The 26,959-nt window shown below is 39.0% G+C and overlaps 1 protein-coding gene across 1 annotated transcript in view; it reads right to left on the bottom strand.

Annotated features, from left to right (window-relative positions):
- Positions 1 to 26,959, bottom strand: part of Cpd (carboxypeptidase D) — a 69,593-nt gene that overhangs the window by 15,826 nt on the left and 26,808 nt on the right. The window contains exons 3-14 of the mRNA XM_070027405.1: positions 22,456 to 22,598; positions 20,909 to 21,078; positions 19,800 to 20,149; positions 18,764 to 18,955; positions 14,431 to 14,598; positions 12,309 to 12,418; positions 8,355 to 8,457; positions 7,562 to 7,704; positions 6,676 to 6,845; positions 4,979 to 5,302; positions 2,774 to 2,969; positions 579 to 714 (exon numbers count right to left, since the gene is read on the bottom strand). Of these exons, the coding sequence (XP_069883506.1) occupies positions 579 to 714; positions 2,774 to 2,969; positions 4,979 to 5,302; positions 6,676 to 6,845; positions 7,562 to 7,704; positions 8,355 to 8,457; positions 12,309 to 12,418; positions 14,431 to 14,598; positions 18,764 to 18,955; positions 19,800 to 20,149; positions 20,909 to 21,078; positions 22,456 to 22,598 (2,205 nt within the window). The remainder of the gene's footprint in view (positions 1 to 578; positions 715 to 2,773; positions 2,970 to 4,978; positions 5,303 to 6,675; positions 6,846 to 7,561; positions 7,705 to 8,354; positions 8,458 to 12,308; positions 12,419 to 14,430; positions 14,599 to 18,763; positions 18,956 to 19,799; positions 20,150 to 20,908; positions 21,079 to 22,455; positions 22,599 to 26,959) is intronic.

The raw sequence follows: 26,959 nt of genomic DNA, 5'->3' as shown, positions 1-26,959 counted from the left end.
GTGCGCAGGCCCTGAGCACAAGCCCCAGGACTGGGGAAAAAAAAAATCTATGTAAGTAGTGAAGTGAAAAGATGTCAATGATATAGTGACCAAGAAGAAGTTACAGAGTAATATGAATAGATGATAATCACATTTAAGTAAATAAAAAAAGCCCCTTCAAATTAGCATATACATAAATATTGTGTGAGAACACACGATTGGGTGTGGAGAGAGAAAAACAATACACATCTCTATACAAGCTAGTCATAACCTAGACATAGAAGTTCTTCATTAACTCATCTATAAAATAAAACCAGGGGCTGGGAAGGTGGCTCAGTGGTAGAGTGCTTGCCTTGCATGCCTGAGGCCCTGGGTTCAATTCCTCAGCACCACATAAGCAAAAAGAAAAAAGCCAGAAGTGGCGCTGTGGCTCAAGTGGTAGAGCGCTAGCCTTGAGCTGAAGAGCTGAGGGACAGCGCCCAAGCCCAGAGTTCAGGCCCCATGACCGGACCCAAAAAATAATAATAATAAAAAAATAAAGTAAAACCAGAGAAAGAATGATCTCCAGAGCACTTGAATGATCCAAAACCTAGCCTTACTTGTAAAGTCTGTATCCAAGTCTTTGCCACGGGCATTTGTTTGTCCTGTCTTTGAAGTACAGTCTTTCTCCTGTGCTCGCTCTCGCCCATCTGGATTTAGAGAAGGAACAATCACAATCCTAGTCCTGTCAACCAACTAAAACAGAAACAGAAATCAATGAATTAGTTTATTAGCTCCATATGGAATCAACAGCATTTTTGCATGCCTCAAATAGGAAGTCTTTATCATTCTTTATTATTGGGGGCAGGGAGAGAAGTTTTAGCATTTAAATTCAGTGGACTTGCACTTGCTAGACAAGCACTGTACCACTTGAGCCACATATTCAGCCTCTTTTTTTTTTTTTGCCTTAGTTATTTTTCAGACGTGTCTTGGATATGATTTCCTACCTACATCTCTCATGTAGCTGGAGTAACAGTCGTGTGCCACCATATCTAGCTTATTTCTTGAGATAGGGAGAGTCTCCCTAAGTTTTTGCCTACAATGGCCTCGAACTGACCCCAATCTTGATCTATGCCTCCCCAAGTAGCTAGAATTAAAGGAATCAGCCACTGTGTCTCCCTATTACCCTCCCACCATTGTTCATTTTGAATAGTAAATTTAAATGGCAGGGCTAAAAATAATTAAATGTAAAGTACAATTCTCTCTTGCTTTTAATAAATTTAAAACAAAAGCAAAGTACTACTGTACAACTAATTTTACAGTGACTTTTCTTTTTTTTTTTTTTTTATCACAGAACCACTACCAGCAGGCCAGATTCTGTTGCTGCTGCTGCTGCTGCTGTTGCTCCCTCTCTGTCTGTCTCTGTCTCTCTCTCTCTCTCTTGCTCTGTCTCTCTCTCTCTCATATGTAGGTCTTGAACCCAGGTCCTGGGCACTGTCCTTTAGCCTCTTTACTCAAGGCTGGCTCTCTCCCACCTAAACCATAGCTTCATTTCCAGCTTTTTGATGGGTAATTGAGGATAAAAGTCTCATGGATTTTCCTGCCCAGGCTGGCTTTGAACCTCAGGTCTCAGCTTCCAGAGTGGTTATGATTATAGGTGTGAGCTACTGGCACCCAACAGCTGCTGCTTTTCTTGTGTAAGGTTTTATTGGCACATATGCTACTCTTGTGCCATATGGCAGAGTTGAGCAGTTACAGAACAACTGCCCTACAAAGCCTAAAATATGTACAATTTGGGCATTAACAGAAACAATTTTTTTGCCAGGTGTCAGTGGCTCATGCCTGTCATCCTAGCCACCCAGGAGACTGAGATCTGAAGATCAGGGTTCAAAGCTAGCCTGGGCAGGAAAGTCCATAGGACTCGTATCTCCAATAAACCACTCAGAAAACCGGAAGTGGCTCCAGTGATAGAGTGCTAGCCTTTAGCTGAAGAGCTGAGGGACAGCGCCCAGGCCCAGAGTTCACGACCAACAAAAAAATAAAATAAAAATTTTTTTGATCACTAGCTTAAGTCAGTAATAATGATGAAACTACTTTCCGGATTAAAAGTTGAAATGTATAATCTGCAAATATCAATGTGCATCTGGACAATGAAACAGAGGAGCTAAATCAGCATGTTAAGAAAAATAAGAACAAATATTTGTCTTACACACAATTTCTTCTCCAGATGACCACAGCACTAATACCTATAGCAAGAACTAATTTCTGATATACTACATCCTACCACTTCAGCCACAGTTCCATGGAGATAAGATTTTCTTGCTGAGGCTGTCTTTGAACTGCCATCCTCAGATCTCAGCCTCCTGAGTAGCTAGGACTATAGGCATGAGTCAACGGTACCCAGCCTAAAAGTGTATAAATTCTAATAAGCAATTTAAAAGTTTGGTGGTTTCGTTTTGTTTTGTTTTGTTTTGTTTGGTCAGTTGTGGGCGTGAACTCTGAGCCTGGGTGCTGTCCCTGAGCTGTTCAGCTCAAAGTAAGTGCTGTCCCCGAGCTGTTTAGCTCAAAGTAAGTGCTCTACCTCTTGAGCCACAGCACCACTTCCAGTTTTCTGGTGGTTTATTGGAGATAAGAGTCTCAGGGACTTTTTTGCCCAGTCTGGCTTTGAACCTCAATCCGCAGATCTCAGCCTCCTGAGTAGCTAGGATTACAGGTGTGAGCCACCAATGCCCTGCAATTTAAAAGTTTTAAATGGTACTTGGGTATCACTGGGTTTCTTCCTTTTAAAGCATGTTAAAACAGGCTATTCTCTTACCTGGGTAACAGCTGGGTTCTTCTTGTAGTTCAGGCAGAGAAATTCTGCCAGAGCCAAAAGCAGTTCAGTGCCAACAGGAGCATTTCCATGGATACCAGCAACAAAACGAATCTTTGGTTCTTCAGGCTCAGATATGTTGGGCTTATTGGAGATTTCAAGGGACCAAATATGACGATATTCAGCACTCTGTCCCAAACTTTCAGAAACCAGACACAAAAAAGTCAGCAAATGATGAAGCATTAGGTTAAACTTATGGAATTTGAACGTTAAAATGTAAATAAAACATACAAAAAGGCTTAAAAGTCATTTTAAAATGACAAAGAATGAGTAAGATTGTGTCAGAAAACCTTTTGAAAATTAGTATTCCATGACCAAATCAATTGGAAGAAAAATATTGTCAGATTCAGGAAAGATTACAATTCAGTTTAGCTTTTCTTCAAACTTAGCCCTTCCCATACCATCCATCTTCACAATATGTGTACTATCTCCTACCATCTATGGCTTTCAAATAGATGTGCTTAAATTTTGATTATGGAAACATTTAAATAGATATCTTACTTTCAATCTAAATTAATCTATGTAAATATGATAACTTAGATGTTACTGTAAATGTGATTTCACAGTAAAAACAATTCAATGAATCAAAACTGGTCAAGTGTTCTGCTTGCCCAGAAGCCCTGAGACTTAAGGCCTGCTTTCTTTACTATTAGAGGAGGGTCACAAGAGTCACAAAGGGCAAATGTGCTAGCATTATGGAAGAAGATGAATGGAATAACAAAATGGTTGCTTCTGTGTTATGTTATTCAACAATGCTTAGTGCCTATTGGTTTACCAGAGAAAACTCTTGCTCCCACCAAATTTACCACATTTGGGGAGAATAGTTAACTAAAAGCACATCTTGGATTACAAGGTTAAAAAAAAAATTAAGCAAGCTAAGAAAACTGCAAAATATTGTCTAATTTTGGGTTTCTTTTAAAAATTAGGTCTACAGGACTGGGAATGTAGCTTAGTGGTAGAGTGCTTGCCTAGCATGCATGAAGCCCTGGGTTCAATTCCTCAGTACCACATACACAGAAAAGGCACTTGAGCTGTTGCTCAAGTAGTAGAGTGCTAGACTTGAGCAAAAGAAGCTCAAGGACAGTGCCCAGGCCTTGAGTTCAAGGCCCAGGACTGGCAAAAAAAAAAAAAAGTATATAAGCTCTCAGCAGCATTAAGACAGATGTGATCTTAAAATCTGACCTACATAGAAATATTCAAGAATCAGTTGAGGAGGGAAGGTAATCATCATTGTCAAAGTAAATTATTACTCTGCATCTATGAATATTGTAAATCAGAATTTAAGAAGCTAAAATCTCTGGTAAAATTAAAAGGACCAATGAGGAAAGACAAAGTAATAATGTAAAAGGCTAGATGTTTATGATGTATATGCAGATGTGACTTGTAAAATAAAGCAAAAAGTGAAGACACTCTCTACACAATAAATAATAAAGGACTCAACTAATCATGAAAATAATTGTGTAGAAATTATAACAAGACATAAAGAGGAATATAATGAAATAGGGAAAGTAAAGCAGAGAAGCAGCAGAAAGTGAAAGAATGTCTCAGCCATTAGTCTTATGTTAACTAATAGGAGTATTTTCCCAAAGCCTCAATCAAAGATGTCCCTAAAGCTTTGGGTACGAGACTGTGAGTAGAGACTAAAGTACAGGAAATGAAAAAAACCAGGCCATTCTCTAATTCTAAGGGAAGGATACCTCATAGGTAAACAGATGATTATAAGCCCTCTCCCCCCCCCCACACCTTTCCCCAGCAAATAAAAGCAACTAAGCAATATTTAGTCAGAATATGATTCTCCAGTTGAAAAGTGAAAAGTTTTGAAATAAGTTATAGAAAGCATTAGGAAGAGTAATTTTACATTTCCTAAGGGCTCAAGCTATGCATTACTAATCTAATAAATAATTCTCCTCCAATGTTCTTCACAAAGGTCTCAAGATTCATTCTCAGATCTCTAAATACCTGTTAAGAAATAAGTAAACACTATATAGTCAGCTCCCATATACCTCTAAATAAATTATGATACATTTAATGTAGTTAGTGCTGAATAAACCTTCTTAAAGAAAAGAGAGAGAGAGAAGGAAGTAGAGGTATAAGAAAGGAAGAGAGGAAGGGACAGGGGCAGGTAGACAGGCAGAAGGTAACACTTACGTGGTAAGATTTGTAATCTGTGGATAGTTCATTACAAGTCCTCTCAAAAATTCTGATAAGTCTTTGTATGAATGATATCGATAAAGAGCCAGATTTGAGGAGGAGCTTAACATGAGACCTTCCAACCCATTCTCAGCTGAAAGGTCTTTGATTAAAGCTTCAAATTCTTTAGTAGTTGGGTCACTGGTATCCTCGGTGTTGGTGCTATCCCCCTTTCCTTTCTTTGATTCATTATTTGCATCTGTTGATGATCGAACAAGTGTAAAGTTGACCTGAATAGCACCTTCACCCCTGACAGTCACATTCTTGGTAACTGGATTATACCTAGAATAAAGCAGACAGATCAGGGCCACAGTTCTTCAGCAGCAGTACCCAAACACTGAGAAACAGAGACACACTAGGGATACATGAACCAGAGGAAGAAATGGGGTATATCTTCCTAAAGTGTTTAGCTTTTAGGTAAATTATAATTCTCTAAAACATTAATTTACAGAGAAAAGACCCTAGTATATGTAAAATTTGAGTGAGTCTCTAAAAGTTAATAATATTTGCTGGTGGCTCACACCTGTAATCCTAGCTACTCAGGAGGCTGAGAACTGAAGATCTTAGTTCAAATCCAGCCCAGCAAACAAATCTATTAGATTCTTTTTTTTTAATTTTTATTTTTTTTTATTGTGAAAATACTGTACAGAGGGGTTACAATTACATGGGCAAGATAATGAGTACATTTCTTATCAAGCATTGTAGCCTTATATTTCCAATTAACCATCAAAAAGCCAGACGTGAAGGTGTGGCTCAAGTAATAGAGCATTAACCTTGAGTGAGAAAGAAAAGTGAGAATGAGAGGCTCTGAGTTCAGGACCCAGTACTAGCAATACACATATAAAAAAAGCTTAATAACATGACTTCAAATGAAAATTTGTTGCACACCATGTATCCTGGAATATAAATTCCTTGTCTGCTCTTAGGGTATGTGGGTGGAAAAATATGCGAGGTGCTAACTTAGGGCATTTCCATAGGCACCATTCCTGTCTCGGTTCTCAAATACCCTGCTGCTTTAGTTTCTCTAATACACTGCCAAAATGGATGAAACATAGAATTGTCCTCATTACTCATGAGTGTGTGAGATTCTAACCCCTCCATTTACGGACCACTAGATATTTGAGAGACTTTTTTTTGTTTTCATATACTTAGTTTTAAGATCAATTGAAGTGAAGCTAACACTTCAGAAATAAGTTGGCTGGCCAGGACTGCAATCCTAGCTACTTAGGAGGCTGAGATCTAAGGATAAGGGTTTGAAGCTAGAGTTTATTTGAGGACATACAATTCCTATCCGAAAGTAACTGGCAAAAAGCCAGAACTAGACTGGCGCGGGTGGCTTATGCCTATAACTACTATAGCTACTAAGGATGTTGAGATCTGAAGATTGTGGTTCAAAGACAGCTCAGGCAAGAAGACTCTTATCTTTAATTAATCATAGAAAAAGCTGGAAGTGGCATTGTGGCTCAAGTAGTAGAGTGCTAGCTTTGAGTGAAAGGAGCCCAGGGATTCTCAGATCTCACTCCCTTGAGTAGCTAGGATTACAAGTGTGAGTCACCAGCACCAGACCTCTCTAGGATGTTAAAGAAATAATGCTCCAGAATGAAACTACGTTTGTTTTATCCCCAAGCCTTCAATTTAAATCATTCATTACTTGCCCTCGAGCAGATGCTGTGATTTTGTAAGTTCCAGGAACTAAAAGGCGCCAGTAATCTCCAGTTTTGTAAGTAGTCACTGGGTGATTAATTTCAGCAACACTGATGGTGGCATTTAATATACCCCTGCCATCTGTGGCATCAAGGACAAATCCTTTGACACCCTGATGAACCTGGATGAAGGACAGAACACCCAGATTTTAGTGGTAAAGATCATCATTTAATTACTTTGAGAGCTCACATGCTAAACTAACAGACTATTAATCATGTAAACTAATGAAACAGGAGTTTAGGACTCTTGAGTAGACCTAAATAAAAATGCTCATTAAACAACATATTTCAGTTTCTAAAGGCTAATTGTTCACAGGCTAGGTTTGTCTATCATAAGAAATATTAAAAACACTGTTAAAAGTTTAGAACATTATGACCATTTCATGACATCGGATATTCTGCAAGAAAACAAGCTTGGCCTCTTCTGAAGGGAAATGCCATTGAAAAAAAGGATATTCTGGATTAGAGCACTGGGTTTGATTCCTTGGTGCCACATTAGAAAAAGTAAATAAGATTAATTTTAAAAATATTTATAGTCCATCTTCCTTGACTTGAGAAATGCTTAGATATGCATCTAATTCATGTAGGCCTTTTATGAAGATGGTAAAAAGTTCTCACTAATCATTAACTACCTTGTTTAGTCATTGTCTTCAACCCTTCCACATTTATAAAAATAAACTCACTTGTATCCATTTTCAGATAAATATACTAAACTAATTGGAATATTCAAAAGGAGTAAATATTAGAAAGGCTCTATTCTCACATCACTATTTGAAAACAATGAGCCCTCCCAAAACCCTTGCCCATGGAAAAAAAATCAAAGTTCACTCCTGAGTACCTGTTTCATAAACTGGATTAGAGATCTTCGATTCTGTTCCCAGAAGTTTGGCAGATCTTTTTCAAATGGGTATTTCACACAACCTAGTTCAATAGTTACTTCAAAGCAATTTGTTTGTAAATAGTTCCAGTCCTGCATACCACCTAAAAGTCAAAAATTTTAAAGAAATCACTGAAAAAATTCTAAATAGTTCACATCCTGAAAGGTTTTGGTTTTTACTATTAGTAATACATCACATTCATCTTGGATCTGCATTGGTTGAAAACCAATGCATTTATTCTCTGCCGTTCATAGTCTAGGTAAAACATCTGTACTTCCATGTCCAATAAAATTCACATGTCTTAGTGTTAAAGTGCTTGCCTAGCATGCATGAAATGGTCCAAGTCCTCAGTGCCACATAAACAAAAAAAGCCAGAAATGGCACTGTGGCTCAAGTAGTAGAGTGCTAGCCTTGAGCAAAAGAAGCTCAGGGATAGTGGCCATGCCCTGAGTTCGAGCCCCAGGACTGGCAAAAAATAAAAAATAAAAATAAAAAATAAAATTCATATGTAGCTTTACATCTTTTAGTAGCAAGAAATAAAAACAAACAACTTTCACCAAGTTGTAATGCATGACTTTACTCAAAACTCAAAGAACACAAAAATGAAAAATAGCTGAAAAGTTTATTTGAACATTTAAATTATTTAAACATGTTTAAAAGAATGATTCTTTCTCACAATTGAAAAAAAGATCAGTAATAAGCAGCACCATCCAGAAGAACATTCCATCAAATTGTAAGACTGATAATCTTTACCTGGGACATTATACCAATTAGCTCCATTTGTTATTCCATGAGGAAAATATTCATTAGGGTACATATTCTTGCAAGGTCTACCTTGAAACATTTGGGAGTTTTCCTGAAAAAAAAAAAAGAAGAATCTTTATTTGTATTTGTTTAAATCTACATTTTAAAAAACACAGGAAGGATATAGGACAATAATAAACATGGTTACCAATAGTGAGTATGAGGGATTGGGGTTAGGGAACAGGGACAAAGGTAGAAGTGAGACTTTTTAATGTACAAATTCTAGATGTCATTGAATTTTGTCTATATGAATTTATTTTTAAAAATTAAAAATGTTCTTTGTAGGATAATATGTAAGCTTTCACTTATTACTTGCAATTATAAGTAATTAAAAAAAACTCAGCCTAATCCTTCTCTAAAAAATTCTGCTTGCTGGACAATGGTAGTTAAGGCCTGTAATTCTAGTTACTCAGAAGGCTGAGATCTGAGGATTACAGTTCAAAGCCAGCCTGGACAGGAAAGTCCATGAGACTCTTATCTCCAAAAAACTACTCAGAAAAAGCTGGAAGTTGTGCCGTGTCTCAAATGGTAGAGCACTAGCCTTGAGAAAAAATCTCAGCGCTCAGGCCCCTGAGTTCAAGCCCTAGGACCAGCATAAAAAATTCTGCTCATCAGACAGCATGGCTAATAAATGATTCCTAGCACCCCCCCCAAAAAAAAATTCTGCTCATATTCACATATTATTTTTTTATTTTCAATGATTTGAACTTCTACAAAATAACACACACACACACACACACACACACACACACACACACACACTCTCACTCTCTCTCTGTAATCAGGAGCCTTCCCTAATGTCTAGGGGAACTAGGATAGGCCTTTGGACATTGATGGCAATGGTCTCTTTTTGAGGACTAGATATCAGGAAGGCAGGTGTGTCAAAGGGATACAGCAGAACCTTGGAAGTATCTCTGAAAAGATATGGTCATTAGTCCAGGCAGTATAGAAAGATAAATGTTTAACAGTCTAAGAGAATAAAGAGAAACTAAGGAACAAAAAGTCACAATGAGGGGGCTAGGAAGGTGGTTCAGTGGTAGAGCGCTTGCCTTGCATGCCTGAGGCCCTGGGTTCGATTCCTCAGCACCACATAAGCAAAAAGAAAAAAGCAGGAAGTGGCGCTGTGGCTCAAGCGATAGAGCGCTAGCCTTGAGCTGAAGAGCTGAGGGACAGCGCCCAGGCCCAGAGTTCAGGCCCCACGACCGGACCAAAAAAAAGAAGTCACAATGAGGGTGAAAAGCTGAACCATGAGGATAGATGCAATATATAATGGGAATATATGCATGTATGTATGTATGCAAAATCTGGTCCAATCATTTTGATTGTGATAGAGCAATATCCATTCTTCTGTCATTATTCCAGGTACATCACTCCCCTCCCTTCCTCCCAAAAAAGAACTGATTTGTCCAACAAAAGGCAAGAATTTTTTTCCCTCCCTTAGTGGTACTGAGATTTGTAGAACTGAGATTTGAACTGAGGATCTTTCAACAATACCCCTAGCCCTTTTTGTTATTGTTTGTTATTTCTTACATAGAATATTGCTTTTTACCCCAGCTGGCCTAAATCATGATCTTCCTAATTACACTTCCTGCACAGTTTGGATGATAGCAATGTGTCACTGCACCCAGTTTTTAATTGGTTAAGAAAAGCTCTTAGAGAGTAAGGAAAGGGGTACCAGTATCCAAAAAGAAATGTACTCATTACCTGATCTAAGTAACTGTAACCTCTCTGTATATTACCTTTAAAAATAATAAAACAGCTAGGCACTGTACACCTGTAATCCTAGCTAATCAGGAGGCTGAGATCTGAGAATCAGTTTGGAGCCAAACCTGGGCAAGAAAGTCTGTGAGACTCTTATTTCCATTAAACTACCAAAAAAACCCTCATAGTGGAGCTGAAGTTCAAGTGGTAGAGCACTACCCTTTAGCACAAAAGCTCAGGGACAGCACCCAAGCCCTGAGTTCAAGCCCCAGGACCAACATACATACAAAAAGTGGGTCTTGCAAACATTTTTACCTGGGTTGGTCTCTTAACAGCCATCTCCCCAGCCTTCAGCCCCCTGAGTAGCCAGAATTACAGTCATGAGCCCCTGTGCCCAGTAGAAAGTAAAACTTCTTTAAGGTGAAATAAATAGCTATTCTCCTTTACTTGCAGCTCCTAATAATTCCACAAGGGACACTTGCAAAGAATGAAGAAGTAGGGAAGGTGGAATGATGAAGGACGGATTAGACAGCACAGAGTTGAAGTATTAACCTTCTTAATCTATATTCAGTAGTCACAAATGGAATCAGTAGTCTAAAACTTGGAGTATACCTACTGCCCAAACCCAAACTTTAAAGTTTTCTTTTTTGTTGTTGTTGTTGGTGGTGGTCGTGGGGCTTGAACTCTGGGCCTTGGTGTTGTCCTCCAGCTCTTCAGCTAAAGGCTAACACTCTACCACTTGAGCTACAGCACCACTTCAGTTTTGTGAGTGGTTTATTGGAGATAAGAGTCTCAAGGACTTTCCTGCCCAGGCTGGCTTTGAACCATGATCCTAAGATCTCAGCCTCCTGAGTAGCTAGGATTACCAGTGTGAGCCACTAGCTAACTTTAAAGTTTTCTAAAAACAATTTTTTAATGATCTTTTTTTTTTTCTTTTTGCTTATGTGGTGCTGAGGAATCGAACCCAGGGCCTCATGCATGCAAGGCAAGCGCTCTACCACTGAGCCACCTTCCCAGCCCTAAAAACATTTTTTAAATAAAATTTTCATACATACAAATTTTAAGTTTCTGATCAGAAAAAGAATCCATATTCATTATAGGAAGTTTAGAAAATACAAAAAAAAAACTTTTGCCTTCTTTTCCTTGCTATCTACTACTATAGGATTAAATACCTTAAGCCAGACATTAGCAATGTTTTCCTGAAAAAGGGCCAGATTGTAAAAAAAATTAGGCTTTATAGCTCCCTAAAATCTCTGTTGCAGTTTTTCAATTCTGCTCCTTGAATCTATTGAGATAATTGCAAAGTTTTCTACTTTAGTTTGCTAACATGGTAATTTACACCAACTCATTTTCAAAAGTTGAAGGAGGAAGCAGCCATAGATAATCTGTAAAAGTATGGCTATACTTGCAATTCAATAAAAACTTCTTGTAAGTCAATTTACAAGAAACAAGTGATAAGGTAGATATTCCCATTGGTTGTAGCACTGCAGCTTGTCGATTCTTCTATTTATTTTTCACTTAGCTTGTGACTTAAATGTTTGTTAAATGAAAAAAAGCTCACACCATATGTTCCAGCTACTGTGCTATTAAAGGCAAATGGATGGGCTGGGAATGTGGCTTAGTGGTAGTGTTTGCCTAGCAGGCATGAAGCCTTGGGTTCAATTCCTCAGTACCACATAAACAGAAAAAATTTTTAAAAGCAAATGGAGAAAGACAAGTAGTATATTCACAAAGTCAAGTAGGAAATAGGAAAAGAAAAGCCCCAAAAGCTGACTGAAAGAGTCATGAAAAGCCCAACCAAAAAACCACTTGGAGGACGTTATTTTAAGGTTCCCCCCTCTTCCCCTGATACTGAGCCTTAACCTCAGGGTCTTGTGTTTGCTAGGCAGGTGCTCTACTACTTTTGCTGTGGTTATTTTTGAGACATGGTCTCACTTTTTGACTGGGCTGGTCTGGATTGCAATCCTCCTATTTAAGCTTATTACCATGGCTGGGATGAGAGTATGTACCACTACAACCATCTTTTTCCTCTTGAGATAGGATCTCATGGACTCTTTTGGCCAGGCTGGCCTGGAATTATAATCCTCCCAATCTTCATTTTTTGAGTAGTTGTGATTATGGGTATGAGCCATTGGTGCCAGACTCCATGTCATTTTTTAATCAGTTCATTTTACAGCATATGATATTTAAACAAAAGCATACCTTAGAATAAGAAAGTGCTATTTGTTGAAACACAGCATCATCTGGTGATTTACTGTATGTGGCAATTCCTTGTTCATCATCATCAAAAGGATAGTTAACTACCAGTGAACCTACAAGCCAAAAAAGGAAAATATATCATTATGTTTCAAGATGGGTCACTGACATAAAGTAAGCTTTTGATAACAGTGCCAGGGAAGAAAAAACAAAATCTGTTCAGGAACAGAAATGAGAAATAAGTGCTGGAGTGTGGCTCAGTGCTAAGATACTTACCTAGCATATGCAAGGCCATGGGATCAGCCCATCAAAAAAAAAAAATTAACAATAAAAATCAAAGTGAGTAAGAAAATAAATGGCTACATATACAAGACCTAAAGGTTGCCTTAACTAGAAAGGTCTTGGAAATTTATCTATTTACCTACTGGAACTGAAACCAGAAGTACACAGGTATAACTTGCATCATTTTACTTTTATAATAGTTAAGATGAGAAAAACTGAGAGGATTTGGATGTTTTCAGTAAGATTCAGACATTTTACAGATCACGAAATTTAAAAATAACAAGAGGTCTAAACTAATCTATCCATCTCACTATGGAGATGGGAAATCTAAAGCAGAGAGATTATGACAGGGATAGCACAGCTGGCCTGTTAACACTCAAAATAGTCAAATGTTTCGTCCTTTCTTTTTTGTTGGTCATGGGGCCTGAAATCTGGGCCTGGGCGCTGTCCCTCAGCTCTTCAGCTCAAGGTGAGCACAATACCACTCGAACCACAGCACCGCTTACAGCTTTTTCTGCTTATGTGATGCTGAGGAATCGAACCCAGGGCTTCATGCATGCAAGGCAAACTCTCTACCATTGAGCCACCTTCCCAACCCCCTCTTTTAGGATCTTATTAGAAACTATTGAAGCCCGGTGCCAGTGGCTCACGCCTGTAATCCTAGCTACTCAGAGGGCTGAGATCTGAGGATCACGGTTCAAAGCCTGCCTGGGCAGCAAAGTCCGTGAGACTCTTATCTCCAATAAACCACTAGAAAACTGAAAGTGGTGCTGTGGCTCAAGCAGTACAACACTCCCCTTGAGCTGAAGAGCGCAGGGACAGTGCCCAAGCCCAGAGTTCAAACCCCACAACTGACAAAAAAAAGAAAGAAAGAAAGAAACTATTCAGTTGGAGCTATATCATGTCATATTTCAGGAGCTAAGATACACGTGAGGGAAGTTATCAGCTCCCTTTGTGCTTCTCAGGCACAGTCTTTCAGATGTACATTCTCACTCCCCTGCCAAAGATTGGAATGTTTTATTTTCCTGTTAGTCACACTGTTTTCGTTTGTCTATTATGCCCTCTACTGAGCTATTCACCTTTGCCCTTTTTTATCATGCTATTTCATAGGAAGGGAGGCAACAGGAATGGAATTTCTAACCTTAATTTCGATGAAATAAGAAACAACTGCAAACATTCACACAAAAAAATTCTTAGGTAGCAAATATGAAAAGCTACACTCATTCAATCCCCAAGAATAAATATGCTGTAACACCTCCTCCTACTCAAATGTCTCAAACACATTGTTTCACCTTGGATCTGTGATCAAAATTCAAACAAAAAGTATCAGCTGAGTGCTAATGGCTAGTTATAGTTATTCTCAGCCTCCCGGCTGAGATTGTGAGGCCAGTCTGAGAGGAAGTTTGGGACTCCCTTCTCAACCCACAGCTGGGTGTAGTGATGATGTGCCTACTATCCTAGCTATGTGAGAAGCTAATATTGATTGGAAGGATTGAGGTTCCAAGGCAGCCAAGAGCAGAAAAATTCACTCCATTTCAATGGAGAGAAATTGGGCATGGAGAAGAAAAGAGAGAAAGGGAAGAGAAAGAAAGAAGGGAGGTTTAGAGAAAGAGAAAGGGTGGGGAGGATAAAGAAAGAAAAGCCAGGAAAGGAAAAAAAAAAGAGAGTAGAGGGAACAACCATGGAATTGGCCTAAAAAACAGTAAGACCTTTATTGTTATCTGCCACAGAAGCAGTAACAGAATACTCATTTTCTGAAAGCTTAAGACTGTAAACAGATAAGGTTTCACTAGAATTTTCTATTGTTCCTAGTAAGACACATTAGTGGAATATAGAGTTACCATACCTCCATGCAGGTTTGCTGACAGCACAAAAGGATAAGCCTTCATCCAGCTCATTACAGCAATAGTTTCTGGTTGGGTAGGATCTGTGATCTGAACAAACTGGTCTGGGAAATTCCGATTCAAATCAAAGTTGTTGCTGTTGTTTCTACCAATTACACTTACTGAATCTCCTGAAAGATAGAAGATTCCAATTTAAGCTATATTTTACTTGTATTATAATCCAACACATACTACTTCAGCTATTTTAACTTATGGTCAAGTGCAAACACATTATAATTCATTATTATCAATCCTGTTGTGATTAAAGTATAGGTTATTGCCTTGTGTCAGTGGCTCACACCTATAATCCTAGCTACTTGGAAGTCTGAGATCTGAGGATCACAGTTAGGAGCCAGCCCAGGCAGGAAAGTCTGTGATATTCTTTATCTCCACTAAACCATCAAAAAAACTGAAAGTAGAGTTGTAGCTCAAGTTGGAGAGCACTAGCCTTGAGCACGAAAGTTCAGGAATAGCCCTCAGGCTCTGAGTTCAAGCCTCAGTACCAGCATAAAAAATAAAATAACACATTTTATTTAAATTGTGTGCTTAAAACCTCTTTTTCAGACTTTTAGAACAGAGGGCTAAAGCTATGAACATTTTGCTTCTGCCCTCTAGTCATACTTTGAGAAGAAAAATATCAATTATATAAATTACATTAAAGTTTCACTCAACTATCAATAATCAACACACAAAGACATGCTCACACCTTTGAGTGAGCAGTAATGGTCAAAGAGGAACTCTACTGGACTTGTACACAGTAAGACATTGTAAAGAACCAGACTAAGCCGCGCGCCGGTGGCTCACACCTGTAATCCTAGTTACTCAGGAGGCTGAGATCTGAGGATCTCGGTTCAAAGCCAGCCCGGGCAAGAAAGTCCGTGAAACTCTTATCTCCAATAAACCACCAGAAAAACCCAGAAGTGGCGCTGTAGCTCAAGTGGTAGAGCGCTTGCCTTGAGCTGAAGAGCTGAGGGACAGCGCTCAGGCAGAGTTTAAGCCCCACAACTGACAAAAAAAAAAAAAAAAAAGAAAAAAAAGGGAACCAGACTAACTGAAATTATGGTATGCTTACATTGGCGTGATCACAAAAAAGTAAAGTAAGACAAAGCAAAAAAATAATCAAAATAAGAAAAACAATTGAAAATATAAAATGATAGAGAAGAAAAATCCAACTTAACATTAACTGTGCATATTCCATACTGCAATTATGAGAAAAAAATTCAAATTAAATGGGTAATAATGATAAGATAATACACCCAGTAGTTAGCTCAGGGTGAATTATCAATCATGTGGCTGCATATTCATACTGTGGTTTTCCTGTTCTACTTACAGGTATTATTGCCTAGGAGCAACTGTGAGAGAGTGAAATATCACACCCCAAATAGAGTTTTGGGGCATGTTTCAAATTTGTTATTGAGAGAAACTGCAGTCACAGGAATAGCTCTGAAAAGCTATCTTTTTATTTATTTATTTATTTATTTAGGGTCCGGTTGTGGGGCCTGAACTCTGGGCCTGGGCGCTGTCCCTCAGCTCTTCAGCTCAAGGCTAGCGCTCTACCACTTGAGTCACAGTGTCACTTCCGGCTTTTTTCTTTTTGCTTATGTGGTGCTGAGGAATCGAACTCAGGGCCTCAGGTATGCAAGGCAAGCGCTCTACCACTGAGCCACCTTCCCAGCCCTGAAAAGCTGTCTTTTTATAAAAAGAAATTTACATTTCTCTATATTAACAAGTAGCAAATGCAGCAGAAGTTTTTCTATATGATACTTCTTTTCAACCTAGAAAAGTTATTTTCATAGAAAGAATAGGTTGGGGGTCTGAAGTCTGGTCCAGAGATGACCACAGATACCTATGACTGAGAGACTTTATCTTGCCAGGTACAGGTGGCTGACATATAATCTATAATCCTAGCTACTCAGGAGGCTGAGACTCGAGGCTCTCAGTGCAAAGTCAGCCTGGGGAGGAAAGTCTGTGAGACTCCAGTTAACCACCAAAAACCTGGAAGTGGAGCTGTGGCTCAAGTGGTAGAGCACCAGCCATAAGCAAAAAAAGTTCAAGGACAGTGCCCAGACCTGAATTCAATTCTCAGGAGTAGCACATGCACATGAGCAAACACATTCTCTCTCCCTCTCTTCTTCCCCTCTGTCTGTCTGTCTGTGTCTCTCTCTCTCTCTCTCCCCCCCCAACACACACACACACACACACACACACACACACACACACACACACACACACACACACACACACACACACACGGACAACCTTTATCACAGTGCACTTTGTCCCCTCAAACTTCCATAGCCTGCAGCCACCTCTCCACCTAAGGAATCCAAACCCCATCCCTTTGCTTAACTGTATATAAGCTTCAACTGCCTACTTCTCCTTAGTCTTGTACTTTGTATATGGGTGCTATGTTTCTGCACTTACTTTTTTTCCCCTGTTAATTTGCCCATTGTCTATCTATTATAGATCAAAATCATCAAACTTTTATAAGGAAACCTTAAAACATCCCTATAGAATTATGTGTTGGGAAACAATGGATTTTAACTCTACTTGTGTTCGACATAGGTGGCTTGGGTAAACCTGGTCTCCCAGATCTTACTACACTGTCGCAGGAGAGATAGGTTTGCCTAGCTAGAGGAGGCACAGGAATGGGAAGTCAGTGATTAAGCAGGCTAAGGTTATGTATGAACAATAGAACTGGGTCAAAACCAGAGTCACTGCCTCCAAATACTTCCAGTTAGAAGATTTCCAATGCAACAATTTAATAAAAATTACTGTTAAAATGAAACCATTTTGAAAAAAAAATTTTTTTTTTGGGTCCGGTCGTGGGGCCTGAACTCTGGGCCTGGGCACTGTCCCTCAGCTCTTCAGCTCAAGGCTAGCGCTCTACCACTTGAGCCACAGCGCCACTTCCTGCTTTTTTCTTTTTGCTTATGTGGGGCTGAGGAATCGAACTCAGGGCCTCAGGCCTGCAAGGCAAGCGCTCTACCACTGAGCCACCTTCCCAGCCCCATTTTGAAAAATTTTATACTATGTTGGAGTCTTTAAATTCCATTTCCTACATGGGGAGCAGAAAATGTTTCTCTCCCTTTTCCTATTTTCCCTGCTTTAACCATGTCATACTAAAATAAATTCTTGTTAAAACAAAATATAGAGATATTTATCTGCATCTGTTATATAGATAGATCTATCTACTTCTATATAATAGACATAGATATTAAACTTGTCTTTTCTTTTTTTTTTGGTACTGGGGATTGAACCCAGGTCGTTGCACTTGCTAGGCAAGCGCTTTGCCACTGAGCTACATCCCAGCCCTAGATATTAAACTTGATGGGACTGAGAAATTAGGAGATTAAGAAAGTTGATTTTTGGTGTGTCTGTGAGGACATTTCTAGGGATGACTGACATGTGGGATAGCAACTGAGGAGAAAGATCCACTCTAAATGTGTTAGCACCACCCAGTAAGCTGGAAGCACAGATGATAAAAAAGGTGGTCCAAAAAGGTAGGAGGAGGAAGCCAGCCAGTGAATACAAGCTCTGTTCTTCCTGCTCTGCCATGGCCCATTGATACCAGATTCCAGTTTCTTCAGTCTTTCAACATATTTACCCTAGAGATTCCCTAGAGAACATCTAGGCCATCAGCCTTAGACTGGAGCTGCACTGTTGGACTTCCTTGTTCTGAAGCTTCCAGCTTCTTGGACTAAGTGACTATGGGTTCTCTTACAGCATGTACATGACAGTTTCTAATTATGTAAGCCAGTCTAATAAATCTTTTTTTTTTTTTTGGTCAGTCATGGGGCTTGAACTCTGGGCCCCTCAGCACTTCAACTCAAGGTGAGCGCTCTAGCACTTGAGCCATAGTGCCACTGACAGTTTTTAGGTGGTTGATTAGATGGAGAGAAGAGTCTCACGGACTTTCCCACCCGGATTAGCTTTGAACAGCAATCCTCACATCTCAGTCTCCTGAGCAGCTAGGATTACAGGCATGAGCCACTGGTACCTAGCCTTAAATCTTTTATAATTAAATATGTACCCTATTGGTTGGTTCTGCTCCTCTAAAAGGCCCTGAATAATACAGAAAGACATTACTAAAATACAAAGAGAAAAGAAAAGAAAAAAAAAGCTGTAAACATAAGCTTGATCTTAATGGTCTGGCCAATTTACAAGTATATAAAACAGCTTATAAGAAAGGAAGAAATTCCAAGAAACAAGAGGTTCAAAGACTCTTCTATCCTAAAAATAATCATATCATATAATAACTAAAACCCTAAGCACTATTAATCAGTTATTCTTTACCTTCTTGGGACTTTTCATACCCATCAGGATTCATGGATGGCATAAGGTGAATTCTAGTGCTGCGAACCAAATCAGTTACTTCAGGATCTGTTCCAAAGTTCTTACAAAGGTATTCAATGAGGTTCAGTAGCAATTCTCTTCCAACTACTTCATTTCCATGCATATTTCCAATGTACTTAAACTCTGGCTCACCTGAAAACAAAATAATTACATGGAAGACATTTTCCTTTTCACTTTTCATGGACTCTCCCTTTTCTTCCCAATATGTTCAAATATACTGAATTTTGTTTTCTGTTTTTTGTTTTGGTTCTGGGGCTTGAACTCAGGGCCTGAGCACTGAGTTTTTTTGCCTGAGCTTTTTTGCTCAAGGCTAGTTACTCTACCACTTTGAGCCACAGCGCCACTTCCTTCCGATATTCTGGTGGTTAATTGGAGATAAGGAGCCTCATGGTTGGAACAGCGATCCTCTGACCTCAGCCTTCTGAGTAGCTAGGATTACAGGCGTGAGCCACCAATACCTGGATGAAAATTTTTTAACAAACATGTATTTTGCCAAAATCAAGTAAAACCTTCCCAAACATCTTGAAGTTTCCTTAAAAACATGTATGTCTCAGCAGCATGTGTGTATGTATATGCATGTATGTGTGTGGTACATGTACACAGATGTGCAAAGGAAATTTAATTTATAGCATAATTATTAGTAGAAGGAATCTAATTTAGTTACATATCAAATACCATGCCTAACGTGGATTAGCAAATAGATTTCTTCTTTTTAGGGAAAAGACTGGCCTAAATTTTTTTTTTTGATTATGTTTCCTTAAATACATATACTACACAACAAGAAGAACAATATAATGCAAAGCTTTGAGAGGCATTACAGAAATTATATGCAAGGAAGTAGTGTTGTGGCTCAAGTGGCAGAGTGCTAGTCTTGAGCTGAAGAACTCAAGGACTGCACCCAGACCCAAAGCTCAAGCCTCACAAATGACAGAGGAAAAAAATAAAAGGAAATTCTATGTAAGACCATACCAATTACCTGGTTCGTGGACACCTGGATTATCAGATATCTCCATCACATAGAGTTCTCTAGACTCCACTGATTTTCCTAGTGAGTAAAGACGAGTGATATTAGGATATTCATTGGCAAATCTCCTCAAGAAGATTTCCATGTCAGGGAAATGGTGGTGGTGAAAATCTTTTGGCTGAATCGGCTGGTGGGATGGGGATGTTCCAGGAGAGATATTAGGACCAGCAACTGTGCTTGCAGTTGCTGCCACCTCAGTGGTGTCAGGGATTACTGAAGCCACAGTTGGCCGAAGGGAAAAATCCACCTCTGTGGCTGGTCCTTCTTTCACCATTATATTATTAATGGTCAACGGCATGTACCTGAAAAAATATTTGACAAAGGTGAGGGCTTGGAGTTAAGACAGACAATACTTTCAACATGAGGGAAACACTCAAAATTAAACAAAGATACATATATAAACTTAAAAGAGTTTTAGGATGTTATCTCTTGAGAATCTCAAACTAAGTATTTTCTTACCAACCTTCTCAGGTACCTCATATTAGAATGTTTAAAAAAATAATATTCAAAAGAATAAATATGCTAATTACTCCATTATACCATTGCTACAATATTCAAAAGTATAAATTATTCATTTTTGCTGTATCTTATCAAACTGGCATTCTAGCTTCTTTCCTATGTTTTAAAGTTCAAAATTAAATGAAAGGTTATCAATTAAATCCTTTCCTTACAAAGGCAAACCTCTAGAAAAATTTGCAGGAGGTTTGTGGTGGGGGAAACCACTCCTTTCATATGCTAGAAAGCTGATAATTCAGAGTTCTCCAAATGCCATTTGCAGAGCCCTTGGTTGCTTCTGTTCTGGTCCTTGGGCTTTAACATGGCTAAAATTCTTCCCAAGCTTTAAAAATTGTTCTTCCTCCCAACATTAATTACACTTCACATTTTGTCATGTGACAAAATACTCCATGACATTTTTTTCTCCTTACCAAAAAAAGAGGAGAAAAATCCAAAAGTAAGGAAAAATAAAAGGCACATACAACAAGTAACATTTAATAGATATTTTTCTGTCTTAGCTATAAAACAGAAGCTTAACATTTTAAAAGCCTAGTTTAAATTCTTACCCAGGTAATACTGCTGTAAGATTATATATTCCAGGAACAAGCAACCGGTGAAAATCACCAAATCTGCCTGTTGTGATATTATGATTAATACCAGCTACTGAGATGGTTGCATTCTCTAACCCAGATCCTGTTACTGAATCTTTAACAAATCCTTTAATTCCAATGTGGACCTAAAAAATAAGAATCAAAGTTCAGAGAAAATCAATTTGAAAGGCAAAACAACAGAACATTTATCTACAGTGATACTAGAATTTCCTTTTAGAAATTAAAGTTGCTCCTCTAGCCTATCAAAGTATTTTCAATCCCTTGAATGTCAAATAAAGTACTAAATTCTTAAACTTAAGTTATATATACACACAAATATGTATATATATATATATGTGTGTATACACATTGTGTTTATACACACACATCTGAATCTATATAACTAAGGTGCTTCTGAAATTCCTTCTTTTCAAAGCTAGGTTTCTAATAATTTCCTCAGCAAATATCATTTCTGGCATATCTAATAGTTGTATATCAAATTGTTGTATGAGTTTGAAATTTAAACTAAACTCATATCTGTGGTTCATATAATGAATGGCAAAGGCTCTTGAGAAAATACATATTTAAGAACCCAGCAGTACAGGTTTGTCAGGAGTATTTGATAGTTGGGATTGAACCAGGGCTTCTTTTGCTGATACCAATCAAGCATCCTACAACCAAACTACAACCCCAACCCCTAGTAGTACAAATCTCACTGATTATTTCCATTTGCAAAAGTGTTGTAAAACAGGCAAAGAGAGCCCCATGGGAATAGAAAGCTGCAGTAGGATTAGGGAAGACAGAAGAGGCACATCTAGAAAATGCTTTAACAGGGGCTGGGAAGGTGGCTCAGTGGTAGAGCGCTTGCCTTGCATGCTCGAGGCCCTGGATTCGATTCCTCAGCACCACACAAGCAAAAAGAAAAAAGCCGGAAGTGGAGCTGTGGCTCAAGTGGTAGAGTGCTAGCCTTGAGCTGAAGAGCTGAGGGACAGTGCCCAGGCCCAGAGTTCAGGCCCCACGACCGGACCCCCCCCCCCAAAAAAAAGAAAATGCTTTAACAGATTATAATCAAATAATCTGTAGTAATACCTATAATCTTAAATAATAAAAACAGATAAAGAGGTCAGAAGTTGGTGGCTCACGCCTATAATCCTAGCTATTCAGGTGGCTGAGATCTGAGGATCACCATTTGAAGCCAGCCAGGGCAGGAAAGTCTGTAAGTCCATAAATCTAACTCCGATCGATTAATCACACACACAAACATACATAAACACACACACACACACACACACACCCCACAAAACCAGAAGAAGAGCTATGGTTCAAGTGGTAGAGCACTAGTCTTGAGGAAAAAAGCTCAGGAACAGCACCAGGCCCCAAGTTCAAGCCCACAACTGGGGGAAAAAATTAAACAAAAAACATAAAGAATACCAAATGTAGACTGCTATTCATATGCAATCAACCATGGCTTCTATTCTAATCCATGACTTCTATTCTCCAACCTTCTAGTCAGTGACTTTTACCTTTTCAATCAATGTGATCAAAGACTCACGATTGTTCTCCCATTCCTGTCGAAGCTGTGAAGCAGGTGGGTACTTGCAACAAGACAATTCTAATGTGATCTCAAAGCAGTTGGCCCATACATAATTATAATCTTGCATACCACCTGAAACATGAAGAAAAAACAAGTTTACCCCAAAAAGGAAAGGAATTCCACCCTTCAGAAGACTGAATTTAAATTAAATTCAGCCATCTCTGCCAAGTTTTCATCAAGTTGTATGAACTTGGGGAAGGCTCTTCAACTACAGAGGAGAATACTACAGTTTAAAAGAATATATATTAAGCCAGGCACAGATGGCTCACACCTATAATCCTACCTACTTAGGAAGCTGAAATAAGTGGATCACAGTTCAAAGCCAGCCTGGGCAAGAAAGTCTGTAAAACTCATCTCCAATTAAACACCAGAAAACCAGAAGTGGCACTATGGCTCAAAGTGGTAGAGTGCTAGCCTTTAGCAAAAGAGCTCAGGGACAGTGCCCAGGCATTGAGTTCAAGCCCATGCTCATTTTATTTTATTTTATTTTATTTTATTTGTCTGTCGTGGGGCTTGAACTCTGGACCTGGGCGCTGTCCCTCAGCTCTTCAGCTCAAGGTGAGCGCTCTACCACTTGAGCCATAGCGCCACTTCCTCTCTGCCCATTTTATAGATGTGAGAAATTTGGCACAAAAGAGGTTAAGATTCATAACAAAATGACATAAAGTGTACACATGAGCAAAGAGTTATAGGATATTTATGACAAAATATCATGGAGTACTTTGTGTTCTATAATTGTTCTACCTTTACCAAGAGGAAAGAAAAAAAGGGAGGGAGGGAACACAGGAGGGAGGGAAGGAAAACTGGCTTTATTTAAGCTAACACAGCTACACAAACCAGGAAAATATAAGACACAATAAACTTTTAAAATGTGTTTGATGGAAGACAAAATTAGAAGGGGAATTAGCGCCCACAGCTAACCACTTTTGCACCTACACAAACCCACACACTTAACTTTGTGAAAAGCTTTTACCTTACCATTCTTGTCACCTGATCTTTTCCATATCTTGGTTTAGATGATGAAGACTAAAGATTGAGAAAGGAGCGGGCATAGCTTCTCTATGATCTCACCTTGCTCCTGAAATGTGGGTAGACACTTGTAATACCAGATGCTTTTCAAAGCCTTTCTTTCTTTTTTCTTTTTAAATAAGGTTTTTATTGTGAAAATACTGTACAGAGGGATTGCAGTTACATGAGCAAGGTAGTGAGTATATTTCTTATCAAGCATTGTTGCGGCCTCCTTTGTTTTTCCCCTACCATCCCTTCCCTCCCACTTCCACAATTACACTCCCCCCTCTTTTTTTTTGCATGTGAAATGGACCCTGATCTTTGTCCTGCCCTTCTACTGTTCCGAAAGATGCCTCACAATCCTAGGTTTGCTCATCAGTTGATGCCAATGACCCATTAAAATCCTCCGACATAATTTCCCTAGTGAAGTAGACTTCCCTTTTTCTCAACAACCTCATCATCCTTTGTTTTAAAAATGGTCCCAGTAAAAAGTAATTAGGTCTCAAATGAGGTGGCAGCAACTGTGAACTGGAAGGGAAGGATGCAAGATGAATTACCCACAGGGTTGATAAATGGTGGGAGCTGGGGAAGAGGAAGAAGAGTAGTAATCCACAAGGACCTCAGGCCTCATCAGCTAAGTTAATAACAGTAACAGAGAGAAGCAGCAAAATTTGATAGAACAATTAACTCAGCAGTGAGGGACATGACAATTTTTGTTTGGAGTTTGAGGTTTTTGCAGTATTCAGATGAGAATAGTCAAGAAGGATTTGAGTGTGTGTGTGTGTGTGTGTGTGTGTGTGTGTGTGCGCGCGCGCACACACACACACTATCCCTGAGCTGCTTTTCTCAAGGCTAGCCTTCTACCACTTGAGCCACAAGTCCACTTCCAACTTTTTGGAACTTCACTGGAGAAAAGGGTCTCACAGACTTTCCTGCCTGGGATGGCTTCAAACAGCAATCCTCAGATCTCATCCTCCAGTGTAGCTAGGATTATAAGGATGAACCAGCAGTGCCCAGCCCCCAAATGGAATTCTAAAGTGCAAGTTTAAAGCTTGGAGAAAAGGGTAAGCACGCCTTCACAAGAAATGGTCATTTAAGACTAGGTTCAATTTTCATTCAGCAAATATTTACCAAGGACTAACCACATGTCAGGTGCTGTTCTAAGTACACAGGGATACAGAGATGAACAAACAGACATAGTTCCTGCTCTCCTACAACTTAAATTCTTAAACAAATAAGAAAATAGCACATGGTGGGAAACCTTGGGCAGACTTAGTAGAGTGATGTGATAGAGCAACTGATAACAAGGAGAGATTAGGTTGTCAGGAAAAATCTTCATGAGGAGACACAACTAAAGCCAAGACTTACAAAACAAGACAGAGCCAACTAGATTAAAGTCTGAGAGCATTCTAGGGAGAGTTTGAGAAATGCAAATAAGACACTATGGCTGGACAACAATGGACAAGGAAGCACTGGTACAAAATGAGCCTGAGAGATATGAGCAAAACCAGATCAGATTGGGTTTTGGCACAGAGGTCGAGAGTTTAGATTTCATTCTGAGTACATTTGGAACTATGAAAGGATTGTTGTTTTGGTTTTATTGCATTAAAGAACACATAACAAAACTTACCACCTTAGCCAAATTCACATATACATTACAACAGTATAAACTACTGTCATTTATTTGGATGTGGTTTTGTCAAAGGTTCATACGCTGAATGCTTAGTCTCCAGTATGGTGATATGACAGGTGATGGAGCCATGAAGACACGGAATCTAATGAAAGGTGCTTAAGTCACTGGAAAAGGTTAATATTTCTATGGAGCCCCAACTAGAACACAAGAGTAAGTTGTTACAAAGCAAGACCATGTTGTATCTTGCCCTTTGTGTTTTTCCCTTATGGTGACGCTCACCAAGGGGGCCCTCACCAAAAGCCAAACTATGGGGTTGGCCTGATTTGGACTTTAAGCCTCTAATTTACATTTGTATAGCTATGACCAAATACCTGAGAGAATAATTTAAATTTATTTTGGTCCATGTTTTCATAGGATCCAATTCACAGTTCTGGGCTCCGTGTGCTTGGGCAGAACATCATGGTGGCAGAAGCATGTAGTGGAGGGTGTTCTTCACTTCATGGTGAAAAGGAAGCAGGGAGGGAATCGAATATGAGAAAGGGTCAAGGCAAAAAATGTATCCCTTGGGGCTGGGAAGTTGGCTCAGTGGTAGAGTGCTTGCCTTGCATGCCTGAGGCCCTGGGTTCGAATCCTCAGCACCACATAAGCAAAAAGAAAAAAGCCGGAAGTGGCGCTGTGGCTCAAGTGGTAGAGCGCTAGCCTTGAGCCAAAAGAGCTGAGGGACAGCGCCCAGGCCCAGAGTTCAGGCCCCACGACCGGACCAAAAAAAAAAAAAAAATGTATCCCTTAGGGACACACCCCCAATGACCTAACTTCCTCCCAGTAGGTTACATCTCCTACTTTTCACTATGTCACAATAATGCCATTGTATTATGAATCCATTAAAGAAAGTCAAAGGAAAGTCAAGGGAATCTATTCATTAGGTCAGAATCCTTATGAGGTAATTATCTCTAGAAATATTTATTGACAAGTATGTTGATAATTAAGATTAACTATCAAAATAAGGGAGCATTTCTGTATCCAGCCTTAAGTATTTTGTTATAACAAAAAGAGAACAAGATAACATAGTTCTATTCACATTGCTGAACAACAGATCTCAGACTTTTTCACATGGCAAAATTGAAATGCTATGCCCACTGAACAACTCTCCTCTTCCCTCTCCTTAGCCCCTGACAACTACCATTCTGCTTTCTGTTTCTAAGATTTTGACTACACCAACTACCTTCTTATGTAAATCATGAAAAATTCAATCTCTATAACTGGTTCATTTTACTTAGTTTTACTGGTCACAATACAATGGTCATTACACTAAGATTATTGGGATTTATAAGTTAAAAAATTTTTTTCCCAGGGTTATACTGTTGGTAAGAAAGCAAAACAAAGAACACATTAAAATAACCATTTCAGAATAATGTTAATAATACAAACAGATCTATATCTTTTTTGCATATGTGCACACATGGCCAACTCACACCATAATTGTACCAGAGGGTTATGAACAAACTATAATGCAATAATAACCAGGCCTGAGCCCTAACATTCTTGTGTCTGTTCCTTAATTGTTTTACTTACTTAGTGGCAAGTTAAGAAATATTAGCTCAATGCAGCTTACAGTAATATTAGTACAGTGTTATCTAATCTGATTTAATAGGATTGTAAGTAGCCAGCTCCAATCAATGACACATACAAAGATACCCTTGGGGTAACGGATAGGAAGGAAGATCTTTCAAAAGTAAGACTTAGATCCAAGAGAAGAAAATACATTTAGTGGCCTCCAGTTCCTATAAATCAG

Source organism: Dipodomys merriami, unplaced genomic scaffold (genome assembly GCF_024711535.1).
Source record: "Dipodomys merriami isolate MVZ:Mamm:240054 unplaced genomic scaffold, mDipMer1.0.p SCAF_19, whole genome shotgun sequence".
In the NCBI taxonomy this organism is placed as follows: Eukaryota; Metazoa; Chordata; class Mammalia; order Rodentia; family Heteromyidae; genus Dipodomys; species Dipodomys merriami.
This window is presented reverse-complemented; position numbering and strand designations above follow the sequence as displayed.